This window comes from Vidua macroura, chromosome 23, assembly GCF_024509145.1.
Source record: "Vidua macroura isolate BioBank_ID:100142 chromosome 23, ASM2450914v1, whole genome shotgun sequence".
In the NCBI taxonomy this organism is placed as follows: Eukaryota; Metazoa; Chordata; class Aves; order Passeriformes; family Viduidae; genus Vidua; species Vidua macroura.
The window spans coordinates 3353130-3368533 of NC_071593.1; the positions used below are offsets into that span (position 1 = coordinate 3353130).

The following is a 15404-nucleotide window of genomic DNA, read 5'->3' on the forward strand; positions in this document are numbered from 1 at the left end:
ATTCTGAACTGATTCTGGTGCCTCCTGGGTGAGAACTAAGGTTGAACTCACAGCAGAGCTAGTGACAAATGGCCTGGAAGGTGTGCAGCAGGGCTGGGCTCTGCAGAAGCCTTCCTGTACCTCCTCTGTGCCTTGAATGAATTCCCACTATGTTTGAGATGCACTGCTGCTTGCTGTTACACTGCAGACCCATTGCACATTAAGTGCTTCCCATGGCTCCAGGGTGCTGGGGAACAGAGCACGTGCCTCTTCCAGGGACAGCCGTGGTATTACACACAGTACAGTGACTCCTGCTTTTGGAGAGAACTGGCTGACACGCTCCACATAATCAGAAGACGGATGCTTGAGCACAGGGGACAAATACCAGTACAAAAGAGGAAATCCACACACAGTTGTGTCACTTTATTACGTTTGCCTGGACTCAGGCGTGTGTGTGGCACCCGGGTGCAGTTGTGCAGAAAGCCTGAGGAAGTAGCATGCACAGTGTCCAGGTGGGAAGCTCCTTCCTCTGGCTGCAGGCAGTAGCAGCCACTACATGTGTAAGGGGGCACTTAAATGGCAGCCCAGGGAGGGAAGACAAACACATGGACACAAAAACATAAATACTTTCTTTAGGCAACACCAGCTCTGTTAGGGGATGCTCTTAGTGGAGTAACTAGCAGGGACAGTCTTGGTTCAGGAAAGTTTAGGGGGTCTGTTCAGGATGGGGCACACAGCCCTGAGTGGTATCAAGAAGCTCAGGTGGGAGACTGAAGCGCTGTCTTGTCAGCAAGCACATGGCAGAGGCAGAGGTGTACTTATTGCAGACATGGTCAGAGGTGGAGTGAGGACAACAGCTTTCTGTGTCCTGCTAGCAGAGTCACACTGGATCACCAGGATGCTTGTTGCATGAAGCATGCAGAGGCCAGGAAGGGGTAAATGAGTTTGTTTTCATTTGTGTCTGGGACCCTATCCCAAATTTTTTCTAACCCAGCTCCCTAAGTTGTTGTCATCTCTCTCTCTCTGCCAGCAGTTTCTCTCAGGTGCCATCTCTCTGAGGGAGCCAAATGAAGCCCCAGGGCTGGACACCAGACAGCTTGCTCTTCCCAACACTCCCCTTGATAAATGGATGCTGGGAACAGTGTAAGAGAAAAGGATTCACCCTCTCTTGTTTTGCATTATCACTAAAAATTAAACTAATAGTATTGACAGCCAAGCTAGAGCCCCTCTGTAAACAACAGGTAAACAAAAGGTAAACGATGTTACCTTTTTATAAATGGAAGAAGCCAAGGTTCTCACTGCAGGTCATGGAAACAGCTGGGGACAGGGTTCTGGGTTTCCCTGGTATGTTTAGAGACACAGGGTCTGTGGTTCTCCTTATTCTTTTCTTCCCACTCTAACTTCCAGAAAATATACTTAAAGTATCCCTTCAAGTTAAGGAGTGCCCAAGTCAGGGAAGCAGGCAGCAGAGACAGCTGACTCAGGCTGGCTGCTAAGGATTAGAGTCTTAAGAGAGGAGGTCTGTAGGACTTTTAGATGATCTCCTGACAGAGAACATCAGTGCAAGTGATGAGGCTGAGTCTTGTGGTGCATTCACAAATTCATTCACATTCTTTGCATAGTCCTCTTGAGGAAGGATGGGTGGTGGCTCCTGGCATCTTGCACACATGTTCCTATGCAGAAAGGCCATATAGCCAGAAGCAGCACCATGCAGAAACCATCCAAAGGCTAGGGGATGCCCTGAGGGAAGCCAACTGCAGCATGCAGATCCTGGTCCAGCACAGCTATGGCTCTACTGTCACACTGCTGTTGGTGACACGGACACCGTACCATCCCTTCCAGAACAGCGTGTCCTGGCCACCGTGTTCAAAGCGGACAAAACGGACCCCAGGCCCGTAGTTGGAAAAGGTGTGGGAGATCTTTAGGACAAGAGACAAAATAGGTGTTAGTAAGTGTCAAACCACCACAAACCTATTGCTGCTCAGTGCACAGAGCCCCACTGGCCACAGTCAGACCCATCAGGCTGGGTAACAGTGGGGACATTTACAGTGGGACAAGCTTTGATCCCATTGTTCCGAGGCCACTTAATCACTCCCAGTTGGACATCTCCTGCCCCTTACACCTGCTAGTGGTGACTCAGCAAGTTTCCAGTAAAGCAGCCTCCCTTTTCCTTTTTCAATCATAGGATCATGGCTCCAGAGAACACACGACAGAGCCTTCTCCTCCCCTTGGAGAATTTTTCTGCTTAAAAATATTCCTGATTCACGTAGGTTGGGTGCCACCTGCTGAGCCCATACCTGTAACTCACCTCAGTCCAGTTGGCATCATTTTCCTGTGGGATGGTGACAGTCTCACTTTTGTACTCAGCCAGCACATCCTCATTGTCAGAGAGCAGCTTCACACACAGCTCATAGAGGCAGCCAGCATCTCTGCGTCCTGCATACCTACAAGGAGATCCAAGCTGTTGGCATTCCCTCTGCAAAGGCTCCACCATGCTCACCAAGCTACTGCAGCCTTGCTTTGAGATGGAAATCTGCAATGGTCCTTCAGCCCAGCCCACCACCTCCCCTCATTGCCCACAGGAACCTGGGCTTTGGAGTTCATGTGCTCTGACAGTTTAAATCCTGTGGGAGCTGCCTGTGAGCCCTGTCCCACATCCAGGATCCTGGCAGCTGAGGTTTTATGCCCAATATATATATAAGGTCTATGCCCTCCCTGCTCTTCCTTATCTTTCTTAACCCTCTGCCTGTCTTCAGAGCCTCCCTTAATACTTACCAGTCTCTTACCATGATTTTAGGCTGGGTTGTATCCATCAGCTCTTCCCAGTAGCCCTCAGCCCTAAGGTCAATGACCTGAGCCTTTCGACACCACCTGGAACACAAGATGCTAATTGGTATCACAGACTCTCCTGAACTGGGAGAACCAGAAATGCCCCCTTTCCTGAGTAAGAGAAGAAAGCAGCCTTACTCATAAGATGTAACAAAGTATTTATGGACTTCTTCACTAGGAAATTCTTTTCCAAAGTCCCCTGGGAGCTCTTCAATTTTCCAGCCATCACCTCCATTCTCTACCTCTCCCCAGTGCTCCAAGTCTTCTGCAAATGGCAGAAAAGAGACTTGGATGAGTCCTGTGGATGTGGGGAACTTGACCATCTCCCACTGGAACCTTCCTCTGGCTTGTGAAAGTTTGATATTAGACACAGCACTGATTTCATATGTAGACTATGGATATGTTTGTTAAGGAGAGGTCAGGCAAAAACCTTTAGTCTGAGTTTAATCACACCAAACTTTAACATTCCCCAGCAAAGTGGCTGTGTACATGTGGGTTTAAGAAAGTACTCCAGGGAAAGAATTTAGGTATTCTGAACAGTGTCACCATTTTCAGTGTCACAGCACACAAAGACTCTGGGGACAGATGCTGATTGCTTTATTTCTAAGTTTTCTAAAGCACTAAGTGGTATTTTCTGAAGCAGCAAGGCCTTAAACATCAGGGTTTTTGAGGGGGAAACCTGGACGCTGGAAAAGCTTTCTTAAGGTCACTTTTAAACAAATTGGGGAAGCTGTGTTGATACTGCTTTGGTCTATGATGTGTGAAATTGTTGCTGCTTAGATTGTGAGGCTTGGTTACTGCTACTTATTGCTAAGCAGTAGCTCTGGCAAGCGAAGGTCATAGATTCAGAATAATGGCACATGGGGTGCGTGCCCAGTCTCTAACATGGACTGTGGTGAGGAGGGTAAAAACATGATTGGCCTGAGCTGCTCCAAGGAAAGAAGCCTGAAGGGCTTGGTGAGCTGAGGGCAGACTCACCCCTGAGCTGGGAAAGGCTTCATCTCTCCTGTCATGGCTTTGCAAGAAGCAATACAGAAACAAATGCCACAGACATTACTGTGTTGGATGATTTCTACAAAATCTTTGTGTCTCAAACATGATTTAGATCCTTGCAGAGGTTAGATAATGTTATGTAAAGCCCTTTGCAAAGGCTGATTATCGAGGGCCTTTGTGCTCATTACATGATTTGGCTGCACGGATTGAGTGACTTGACTCTTGGGCAGGGAGAAAATTCTGCAACCTGACAGCAACTAAGATCTATTTTCAAAGACTAGACATAGGCAATTCTCAGTGACTGGTCATCTCTCTGACACCCTGAAGCTTGTGATGTCTCTCACCTTCACCACATGGGTTCTTGATGAGATTCTTCCTTTTCTTACTCAGGAAGTAGAAGCTTTGCCAGTTCTCTGTATCTGACTCTGCTCTGGTGAGGCCTTCCTGCTGACACTTCAGGATCCAAAGTGCAGCTCCATCAACCAGGTTCTTCCACTGGCAGCAGACCAGGCGGCACGCCAGCACCAGCTCCACCGCGGGTAGGGAAGCCAGGATTCGGATCAGCACTGCTTCAGGGAGGGACTCCATCCTGAGGCAGGCTGGGCAGAGCTGTCTGAGAGAGAGGGTGGAAAGGAAAGGTGAGGGTTTCCCACCCTCAGCAATGCCAGACACTGACACAGTAGAAAAAAAGGGAAAATAAATATGTTCTCTGAAGGCATGATTTTGATTCCTAGCCTCAAGGTCTCCTGTTCCTTATTGCATTAATATCCTGAAGCAGATTACTATTTTTATATTCTAAGTAAAAGCCCTGAATTAAATCTGCCCACAAAATGTATGTATTTGACCACTGAGCTTGTTCATTTTCCAGGCCGGAATCAGTCCTTCCAGAATATCTGCTGCTGCGAAAATCAGCTTCCTAATAATGATTTCCTCTGCAGAGGAAGGCACATGGGTGTTTGTTCTGCCTTTAAGAACATCCCTGATAACAAATGCTGCAAAGCAGTGCTCAAATATCAGTGTTAAGCTTCTTGCCAGCCACCTTTGCAGTGGTTCATTCTATATCTGACAGTCTTCCCCTCAGAGTGCTGGCACTTAATTGCCTTAGTCAGGAGCCTGTATAAAGTAAAGGTCTGAGCATAACTGAAAATAACTCAGCTGATATTCTCGAATATTCTATTGTCTGTGGCCTCATAACTGGAGGAATTAAGTCATAAGTGCTTGCTCTAACTTCATGTGCTAATTCTGAACTCCAAACAGCTCTCTGCTGCCCTGAGGCCCAGGTCCAGGTGCTGCAGGACTGTGGAAAGATGAGTGTGCAGATTCAGAGCCCACGTCATCCATCAGGGATGCACTGTGACACTGCTTTTGTGTCAGCTGAGTCCTGGTGCTGGGAAGCTGCTGAGATTGCAGCAAACCACATGGATGCAGCCAAACTCCTCAGGAATGACTCATTAAGCCTGGGAGAGGTGAGAACAGAGGTGAAATACCCTGGCATGCAACTAAACAAAATACAGAGGTGAGAACAGAAGTGAAATACCCTGGTATGCAACTAAACAAAATACAGAGGTGAGAACAGAGGTGAAATACCCTGGCATTCAACTAAACAAAATACAGAGGTGAAATACCCTGGCATGCAACTAAACAAAATACAGCAGTGCGAAACCTGGCAAGGAAGGGGAGAAACTGGGAGTCACTGCTGTAGCAGCATCCTAAATCTAGACGTTCAGATATGTCCTCTATCTGCACTGCACCCAGCAGGGGCAAACTGCAATTTAAAACTCCCTGGCTTTTATGGAGACAGCATTAGTGATTTCTCATTCTCCCCACACTTCCAACCCTCAATCACAGTCCCGAAGGCCAAAATGTAATTTTTTAAAAGTAGGCGGGAGGGATCATCTCGTACGTCTGGTTTCATCTCGTACAGGAATTTCAGAAGCCTCTCCTGCTCCCTGCCGCTGATAGAGCGCTGTTAGCCAGGCTTCCTCCGCACTCGGGAGAGGGGCACAGGTACCTTTCCTTTCCCACCCCAGGTAAGCATCCAGACCGTGAACGGCTTTGCATCACGGGCATGCTCCCGGGCGGCGCCCATCCCTTGACGTGTTCGGGCACACGCCTGTCCCTCCCCTGTCCCCGGCGCTGCCCAGGAGACAGCCCGGAAAACCCGCAGGGGCTCAGGGGAGGCACCAAGCGCTCTTACCTGAGCCGCCCGCGGAGCCAGGCCGCTGCGAGCCGCGCTGCGCCGACCGCGGCACACGCGTGTGGGGAGAACGGCCCGGGCTCCCGTGACAGAGGAGCCCCGCCCCGCCCCGCCCCGCCCCGCGGAAGGGCCGCGGCCCCGCACATCCGCGTCCGGCGGCGCAGATGGGCGGAGCCAGGTGGGGCCGGGGCCGGGGCCGGGGCCGGGGCCGGGGCCGGGGCCGGGGCCGGGGGTTACGGCGGGGAGCGGTCCTGGGGCCAGGCGGGCTGCCCGGGGCTCTGTTAGTCGCGAGGGCAAACTGCCTTTGCTTCCGGCAGCTCGGCCCGTCGTGCCGGGGATCTCCCATCGCGCTCCTGCGGCCCGCGGTCTGCCATGACAACCATCGGCGACCTCCCCGAGGACGTGCTGGTGGAGCTGCTGTCGCTGCTGCCCGCCCGGGACCTGCTCCGCGCCTGCCGGCTGGTGTGCACGCAGTGGCGGTACGTGGTGGACCTGACCACCCTGTGGAAGCGCAAGTGCCAGCGCGACGGGTTTTATCGTCACAGCTTGGACAGAAGCATCTCTGACTGGAGGACCTTCTATATGCTCTGCCACTTGAAGAGAAACTTAATCAAAAACCCTTGTGCTGAAGGTTTGTTTCGTTTTTCATTATAAAGGACTAAGAGTTTCCGAGCAGTCCGAATGAGTCAGTGTCCTGCATACCTCGACTACTGCTAGTGCTGTGGGACTGTGCAGCTATTGGGTGTAGCTCTGCTAGGTCAGATTCATAGCTCAACTCCTGCAATAAAACTGCTGTAGGTAGATAGGTATGTATTTACCAATACTTTGTAATTTTAGCCAGAAAAAATTGGAGGAGCCAGAAAAATCATAAGGCCCCAGTACAACAGGCAGTGACAATTAATTTGCACTGCAAGTACAATGTGGTAGTGAAACGATCAGGTATTGGGATTAAACATTTGGGCAGCTGGAGAACTTTTGTTACTAAAGACTTGACTAATATAACTACAGTAATCCTACTTTATTGCTGCTGCTGATTTTCTGATGAGGTCAGAAATCTGCTACCTGCTGTCCTAGATGCTGACAGCCACATAAAGGTAATGGCAGCATAATGACAGGAGTCACTTACAGCTGTAGGAAAAATACAGTGGATCTGAAAACATCAAGTAGCTTCCTAGAATTCTCCTGTTGTTGATTCTAACAAAAGCTGAGATCCTGCTGGTAGCTGAAGTGAGGTCCTAATCTGCACCTTGGACACCTGTGTTTTTAGAGAACTTCCAGCACTGGACACTTGATCACAATGAAGGAGATGAGTGGAAAATTGAGGATCTGCCTGGAGCTCATGGAAATGATATGCCAGACCCCACAGTACAGAAATACTTTGTCACTTCATATGGGTAAGAACTGGATTCCAGTAATCTGGAACTGGGAAACCTGCTTCCTCCCATCTGTCTGAAAAGGCACCATGGTTAGAAGGCTGGTGGCAGGTTACTAACCTTAGATCACCTGTGGGAAAAGGAAGGAGTTTCATTAACCCTTTATGCCAGTTAATCTAAAGAGATGGGTACTGCTGAGAGAATTGATCACAGCAGGTGCTAAATTTCTCTGCCTACCAGAAACTTCCTGTAATTTTTATAGTTAGGATAATCCACATGCTTCTCCTCTCCCAAAGGTGGTAGAGAAAGGTTAAGGGTCTGGCAAACTCAATCAAACTGTATTTACATGACAAGGTCAAAGCTCTGTAACCTTCAGGAGTGGTAGGTCCAGCAGGTTACACTAACAACTTGTAATAAAAGCTATCACCAGAGGAGGATCAACAGCTTTTACAAGCACTAGGCACTGGTTTCCTGTTACCAGTACATAATAGAGACCTCTCTTAATCCAGATTGTAGGTAACTATTCTTTTTATCTTGGGGTGAAGCTAATTCAGTTCATTTTCTTGTCAGGTTCTGGCTATGGATAAGGCAGGGTTTAGCCAGGTCAGCTTTGTGGGCCTTCAGCATCTGGCTGGGTATTAAAGCTGTCAGGGAAAGGACAGCAAGAGGGACGAGATGTGTTCTGTAGAATTGTGAATATTTCTATGTCTGTTTCAGGCCATGCTTCAAGTCTCAACTCATTACCCTGAAGAAAGAAGGCTATTGGAATCAGCTGATGGATGAGAAACGGCCTGAAATTACAGTCAAGGACTGGTGAGTGGAAGCACTGAAAATTAGCATTTCTGGCATTGGTCTAGAGGTAAGCTAGGCTTCTGGAGCTTCTCATGCAATAAAATCAGTTCTTTATTCTTTGGGAGTTGTAGTTCTTGAGTGAAGAATAAGCTAAATCTAAACTCAGTGGACTGCACGGTGGCAATCCTGTGAAGGGTGGGAGAGCTGTAAGCTCTAGAACTTCTCTATCACTATGGGGATGACACTCCTTCACTCCTTTTCCTCTGCAGACAGGGATCCCCTTGGAGACTGCTTTTGAAAAGTAAAGAAAACTGAATGCTGTATACACAGCCCTGCTCCTTGATTCCTCCTGCCTCTCCAGGTACGCTGCCAGGTTTGATTGCGGGTGCCGCTACGAGCTCACCGTGAGGCTGCTCTCGAAAGACTACATCGTCCTGGAGGAATTCCATCCTGAGCCAGTGGTCATTGAGCAGTGGAGTGATGCCAAGTGGAGAGAGGTGAGCAGCAGCCAGGGAGGCAGGAGTTTTACAGCAGTGTTGTGACACTTTTGTGTTCCAAGTCTTACTTGGCCAAAAGTGCCAGTGGACTTTCTCTGCTCTTCAGCCTCCTCTGCTCTACAGAGAAGGTGAGTCAGTCCTTGCTGTTGATGATGCTGAAGAAGCAGTAGTGTCCTGAATGAGACAGGTACTATTTTTAGGTGCCCAGCATTTTCTATAGAGTATCCTGTGGGCTTCTGTGTTGTTTTAGTGCAGTCTCTTTAATTGTTTCTTGGTTTTATGTAAGATTCTGTCTAAATATTTAAATAACAAGAGCAGATTTCAGGTTTTTTTTGATCAAAAAACTGTTTTAAAACTACTGCATGGATAGACAAGTATTGCAGATTTAACTTTTCTTAAACTGTTATAGGTGTTTAACTGGTTTGATTTGCTGTACATTCTGCATTAGATGTTATTTATACATGCACTTAAAAATCGAGCTTAATGTTAGCTTAACTCGGATAGGATTTTGGGGAAAAGGCTGAATGAGAAAGGCTTCTTACCTCCCCCTGCCATCCTCTCCTCCCCAAAAAAACAGAGTATGGTGCACTTTCAATGAAAACTATCTAGGCTCAGGAAGAGCTCATTCTAAGACTCACACACTGTAGTTGTCTGAGCTTCTAGGTGAGCACTGGTTTATTTAGGCATATTAAGAGGAATTCTCTTTCCTGTCCAGATTTCTCACACCTTCCAGAATTACCCAGCAGGAGTTCGTTACATCTGGTTTCAGCATGGAGGCCAGGACATTCAGTACTGGGCAGGATGGTACGGGATCCGTGTGACAAACAGCAGCATCACCATTGGGCCCCAGACGTCATTATGAAGCACTGTGTAAGGGCTTGCTTTTACCTCAAGACTGGAACCAAGTGGCCTCAGTTGCACTGTTTGCCTGTACTGTCCAGGTGTGTCCTAGCTTTGTCCTGCAGCTCTTGTTCACAGCAGAACTTCAGCAGAACCAGCCCTTTGGAAGGGTGTTCTGTCTTCATCTTCCATTCTCTTCTACCCTGGATGCTACTCCAATTACTGGTGCCCTTCCAGAGAAAAATTGGGACAATTAAATATGAAGTCTATCTTTTCTAGTTAATACATTCTTATGCTAACACACATGGTCTTAAAGACACTTTCTTGTTTATGGAAAGTAGGAAAGATAAGGCTAAAATGCTTAATTTCAGATTACCAATGGTATCTACAAGGACTCTGCCACAGATTGTTTTGTACAGTATTTTCTTTCCTGTTTCAGTTTTAAGATTCAGTTAAGATTTATGATCTGCATCAGACCCTTCATAGCATCAGGAAACTGTCACCCCTTGTACCTAAGTGCTGTGTCATTGGTAGTGAATTCCCTACCCTTTCTCTAAGTGTGTATGATAAAATGGTACCTGCCTTCCTATCCAAAACAGTCCCTTGGTGTTTGAATAAACAGGTAGAGAAAGAGGAGGTAAGAAGTCCCTTCAGGCAGCTGCCTAATAACACAAGTGCCTTTTGATTGTGCTGGGCTTTTCCCACATCACCTTTGGTTTATACTGAGCAGTGTAACGCAATATAAAATGTTAAAGCAGTGCCCAGAGTTGATCTATGATGTTCCTACACTTGTTATTTGGAGGAAGCAGGAGGTGCTGGACAGGCTAGTTTACCAAATTCTCTGACAAACAAGCTCAGCTTGTTTGAACTGTGTCTCCCACCCTTATATACCCAGAACTAATGTTAAGGCCATGTTCCATCTCCTCTGACAGGTGTAGGATAAACAGTGCTTTCCTTGCCTATTCTCGGTTAGGAGTAGGATACTTGGCAGGTGTCCTTGCTGGACAGACAAATTCCACATTGCTAATGCCACCTCTGAGTGAAAGGGGAAAGATCAAGGTTGCAGAGTCTTTCATGGGAATTGACAGAGTCCACATACAGGCCAAAAAAGCAGTAGAAGCTTCATAGAAAATAAAAATACTTCCTCACTGAAGAAGGGAGCCTGGTTTTGACAGAACTCAGCCCAGTTTAACTGGGGTAAAACTTGGTATTTATTGAAGACTACTTGGGATGGTCACAGTGGACAGACAGTACATAAGGCCTCGCTCCCCCTTAGCAAACGTTGCTCTCATGGATTGTGTGACAGCTCCCAGCTGTCTGTCACTGCCTGTGTGCAATGGAGCTGCCCTTTTCAGGTGAGAACTGGACTGGAAATAAAGCACTGACTCCCCAGGGACGCACTGTATCAACACCTGTACTCTCACACACGTCAAGATGGGAACAGGCTCTGGCTCCCCATTCCAAGTCAGTTCTTTATGCAGTGGTAAGAGCACTTGAAATAAAGAGGCAGCAGCTGCTCTACATTCACCCAGAAGGCCAGCTGAAGAGATGGTTATCAAGATGCAGTTTGTGACAGATGTTACTCCACAGGAAGATCAGGTGAAACTTGAAGGCAAGGAAGATTTGAAATCAGGTGCCTTTGTGAGCTCGCTCTTCTACATAGAGCTGCATCTGGAGAGAGAAACAAGCAACAGTCCTGTTGGTATACAGGTAGGTGAATGGAAAAAAAAAAAAAGTCTGCAACAGGGTGAATAGGAAGTGCTTATACCTTCCCCCATAACCAGGTTTCCTGTTTTACTATGAGTCTTGCCCTGCTTTGATTACTGGCACAGACATCTGCAAGACTCAAGCTACTGCTCAGCAGTATGTTTTAAAGTTGTTACAACATCACAGAAAACTGCAGAGCTGATGTCAGAGCATTCAAAGCTCTGCAGAACTACAGCAGGTTCAGCATCTCTTGGTCAGAATGCTCTGCTCACCTTTAAGATGTCAGATGTCATGGTTTTCAGGGGAATAAGCCGGGGGTCGTGCATATGCACATCTTGCTCATCAGCGAGGATCCAAGGGAAATCCTGGGGGCAGGAACACAAGGTGTTACTGGCAGAACCCAGCAGTGCTGTAAGGTGAGCTCCTCCTCAGCACTTGTCTTGTGTTAAGTTGAAAGAGAGACAGAGTGGCTGAGGAAAGGAACAGGCAATTCAAACCTTCCACAACAAAACTTAACACACACTTGTCCCTGATGCTCAGCATAATTGTCTTCAGTTACAGCATCAAACTGTGAGGTCAGCCCACTTCACTTACTGCAAAGGTGATGTCTCACTTCTTTAAAAGATACATTCTCAGCTGTCCTGAGCTACCATGCACAGTTCATTACACCAAGATTTAACTGCAACCCCAGCATGCTTAGGGCATGGGTTTCCATCCTGCCTTGGAAGTCTAAAGGTGGGTCTACTACACCACAAGTTTCCATTATTAAGAAGTGACTTTCATTTTGAAACAAGTTTATACTTTGCTAGATTTATTTGTTGTGCCTTTGGACACCTATAATAACTTGACTCAGGAAAAAAGTTTCCCTGTATCTAAGCAAGGATTTTTTCAAAATAATCTTCCTTTAGAAAGTGTTCTGCACATGGTTTCCTGTAAGAGCCAATGTATTTGTGCCCCCAAACCTACTCATTGCTTTAATCTTAGTCTGTCTTGCTCTTTATACAAAATCAGCCACCACACAGTGGATGGTGGGTGAGGGCTGCTTTTTTGCTTAATTGAATTCAAGTACCTCTTCTACACGCCTGAGTATTTCTAAGTGTCTAAGCAAGCACTGGACAGTGAGTATTGTTACAATCTACTTCAAGACTTGAAGTTGTTGGTAGTGGGGGCTGTGTATGGCAGACATGCTGTCAGCTCACCAGCATAGACCATTTCACCACATTTCAAGTACAGTTATGATGTGCCTCATGTGACACTGACCTACATGTTCAAAATATCTATCTTTAACCTTAAAGATACCAAACTCTGCACTGCCCAGTCTTTGCTATGCAGCTTCTCACCCACAGTCAGGTACCCAAGGATATCACTCACCTTTATCACCTGGATCTTTTCCATGTTGCGTGTGGCAGCCTCCCGTGTGTGAACCAGAACTGTGAAGGTGCAACCTAAGAGAAGTGTCAGGTTCCAGCTCAGAGGACAGCTCCCAGAGGATCAGCCAAGCCAACCAATGCCAGGCATTAGGCTGTTTGGATCCAAGTGACATTTACCTGGGGGGTTGTTGTCCAGCACAGCATCGCACACGCTGATTTTCAGGATGAAGGCACGCAGTAACTGCTCCACGTGGGACAGCAGGGACTCGGAACTGTGGAGGAGACAGCAGTTGTTACTGTTGTTACTGGCATGCAGCAAAGGCCTGAAGTTGCTCCCAGGGCTGGGTGTTGGATGCCATGGGCAAACAGGAGTGGAAACCTCACCTAATGGAAAGAAGAGGTGGCTGGGTGATCTCAAAGACAAATCTCTCCACGGGGTGGTGCTCTTTATCCAGAATTACAACCACAACTTTCTCCACATCGTTCTGCAGGAACCAAGACAGAAAAATCCCTTCCTTAATATGAGCTGTCTGCTGCCCACAGTGTGCTTCACATTCTTTGATGCAGTGGAATACGCTCACTTGTTGGGGCTCACAGCACAAGCCCTTATACAAAACCTGACTTCAGATTATTGTTAGCAATCAGAAAAAAATGCTTTTGTAAAGCCATTTCTTGCTGGGTGTTAAGCTGCCAGCTTGTGGCTAAGGCTGAGGAAGATGAAGTGTGCTAAACTGTATGCTCCTCTAGATCCTGTTTTGGAACAAAGGAGGAAATGCACACCCATCTCACTGCATCATTCTGCAATGGACACTGATGAAGTTAAGACACATCCAGACCATTGCCCAAACAGAGCAGCTTTGTACAATTGCAATTTAAAACAGACCTAATTCCATTTTCTACATGTGCATTAAAATTGTCTGTAAAGAGCAAGGCATACAAAACCTGCCAGCAGCCTCCTGGAATGTTTCATTGGTAACACCCTTCTCTCACAAAACCTGGAGTCCAGGCCTGCCTTTGCTTCCTGGTTCACAGCAGCTGTTCTGGCACAGCAGATGCTTAAACTCAGATGGATTGTAAAGCAGAACGGCAGGATGATGTAACTGGAAATATACAGACATGTGTCCTTGTGCGGTATATGAGACAAGCGAGGCAGGGTCTTAACTGCCAGGAAAGGTTATGATGTTTTTAGTTTTGTCAAGAACTTTTATCAGCTAGTATACTGTGTATGGTAAATTTGTAAACATGTTGCAGTTAAGATAATATTTATGTTCTCTTACTTTCTATTAAATCCACTTGCAGTACTTTTGCCCAGGCCCCCGGTCTGAGCTCACCTTCTCCAGCAGCGGCTTTACACAGTGCAGCGTGTCCTGGATGTACTGGTTCAGCTCTGGGTGGCAGGACATCTGTAGCAAACACAGGGAAGAGTCAGAGCTGTGTTTGACATGAGCCAGGACAAAGCTAAAAGGGAAGATTTAAACAGAAGCACCAGTGTGTACAAGGCATTCAAGTCATGCTTCAAATAGTGCTGAAAAATGCTGAGTTGCCCATTCAAATCAGCAATTCTTTCAGGGAAGGGTTAATCAGTGGAGGCAGATCACTGCACTCACACAGTTGTTGCATATCTGGAATGTATACCAGAACAGCATATTGGGAATAGCATACTCCAACCATCTCTACTTCTTAGTAAACTGCTTTCCTGTTACCTCACTGCACAGAGCTGGGGCAGCCTTCTACTGCTGTTATCCATGACCTGCTTGTCCCATGAGCACTTGCTGTATCCTCAGCTACGGGGCTGCTCCTCTTATGACAGGAACTAAGCTCTCCTCAAAGATAAATCTGTACATTAAACAGTCACTTCCAGAGTGTAAGTTTGTTCTGGTGAGTGTTGATTGATCCTTGCTATTTTGCTTGTCCATGTGGCTGTCAGCTTCCAGGAAAATCTCCTACCTGGACAGGTACATTGTATTTTTTCCTCTTCTGAAAGATCCCAATAGGGTAAACTTCTCTGACATACAAGATGAGGTGAACAGCCACTTCCAGGAATTCTGAAAGAACATCTGCAACAACTGAAAAACAGAAGTAAAGGATGCTGGAATAGGGTGTGGGAAAGTAGAGCAATACCATAGAATCAGGGGACCTTTTTTTACAGTTTTTTTTTTTTTCTTGCATAAATTTCACCTGCCTCCTCTTAGGTGCAGAAAGTTTAGGGACAGAGCAACCCTACAACACTCCCCCAAGCTCAGTACCCAAGAGGAGCCTCACAAGGACACCAGTTGCAGCTTAGTACAACACATTACCTTGCCCAAAGTTAAGGTCCTGCCGTGTGAGAGTCGTCATCGTCCCCAGACCCTGGAAGTAACCACAAAAGGAATGGTTATCCTCTGGCTCCTGTAGTATTCATCCAGTCAGTTCATGGAGCTGTACACCAGAAGACCCTGCGAGCCCACAGTGAAAGGTATGAGCACCCCCCATAAGCACAGCACGTCCTCAGGGATTACCAGCAGTGCACAAACCACTGCTCACACCTCAGGATGAAAGATTATTAATAATTTAATTCCTGGGGTTTCCAGTCTCTCTCCCTTTCTGGGATACAGGAAAGTTCAGACAAATACTTTTTAGTAACACAAGAAACACTTTTTTTAAAGCTTCATAGTACTTGCCTTTTCTAAGCCCTATCTCTTACTATAACACAAGAACTTCTCGGGGTTTTGGGTTTATTCTAACACCACCATGAACCATTGCTTGTCCAAGCTTGGAGCTACATCTTCCACTGAAACACCATCACACAGGTTCTCATCTGCTGCCACTGCCAACAACTTCTGTGTTT

At 46.9% G+C, this 15404-nt stretch overlaps 3 protein-coding genes across 5 annotated transcripts in view; 1 reads left to right on the top strand and 2 right to left on the bottom strand.

The window, feature by feature from the left end:
- Nucleotides 1-387: 387 nt before the first annotated feature.
- FBXO2 (F-box protein 2) lies at nucleotides 388-6144 on the bottom strand. Its single transcript, XM_053997580.1, has 6 exons — nucleotides 5999-6144; nucleotides 4146-4414; nucleotides 2947-3073; nucleotides 2755-2850; nucleotides 2288-2423; nucleotides 388-1898 (listed from the first exon to the last, which is right to left on the bottom strand). The coding sequence occupies exons 1-6, from the start codon at nucleotides 6142-6144 to the stop codon at nucleotides 1764-1766; spliced, it is 909 nt and encodes a 302-aa protein (XP_053853555.1). The 3' UTR covers nucleotides 388-1763.
- Nucleotides 6093-10259, top strand: LOC128818332 (F-box only protein 44-like). Its single transcript, XM_053997581.1, has 6 exons — nucleotides 6093-6176; nucleotides 6316-6629; nucleotides 7266-7392; nucleotides 8089-8184; nucleotides 8525-8660; nucleotides 9376-10259. Exons 1-6 carry the CDS (start codon nucleotides 6163-6165, stop codon nucleotides 9520-9522), a joined length of 834 nt encoding a protein of 277 aa, XP_053853556.1. The 5' UTR covers nucleotides 6093-6162; the 3' UTR covers nucleotides 9523-10259.
- Nucleotides 10260-10608: 349 nt separating this feature from the next.
- Nucleotides 10609-15404, bottom strand: part of MAD2L2 (mitotic arrest deficient 2 like 2) — a 38695-nt gene continuing 33899 nt past the window's right edge. For all 3 annotated transcript variants that reach the window (XM_053997584.1, XM_053997582.1, XM_053997583.1), the window contains 8 exons: nucleotides 14875-14926; nucleotides 14525-14643; nucleotides 13909-13980; nucleotides 12962-13062; nucleotides 12755-12849; nucleotides 12579-12652; nucleotides 11480-11572; nucleotides 10609-11171 (listed from right to left, as the gene is read on the bottom strand). In XM_053997584.1, the coding sequence (XP_053853559.1) occupies nucleotides 11130-11171; nucleotides 11480-11572; nucleotides 12579-12652; nucleotides 12755-12849; nucleotides 12962-13062; nucleotides 13909-13980; nucleotides 14525-14643; nucleotides 14875-14914 (636 nt within the window). In that variant the 5' untranslated portion in view covers nucleotides 14915-14926 and the 3' untranslated portion in view covers nucleotides 10609-11129. The remainder of the gene's footprint in view (nucleotides 11172-11479; nucleotides 11573-12578; nucleotides 12653-12754; nucleotides 12850-12961; nucleotides 13063-13908; nucleotides 13981-14524; nucleotides 14644-14874; nucleotides 14927-15404) is intronic.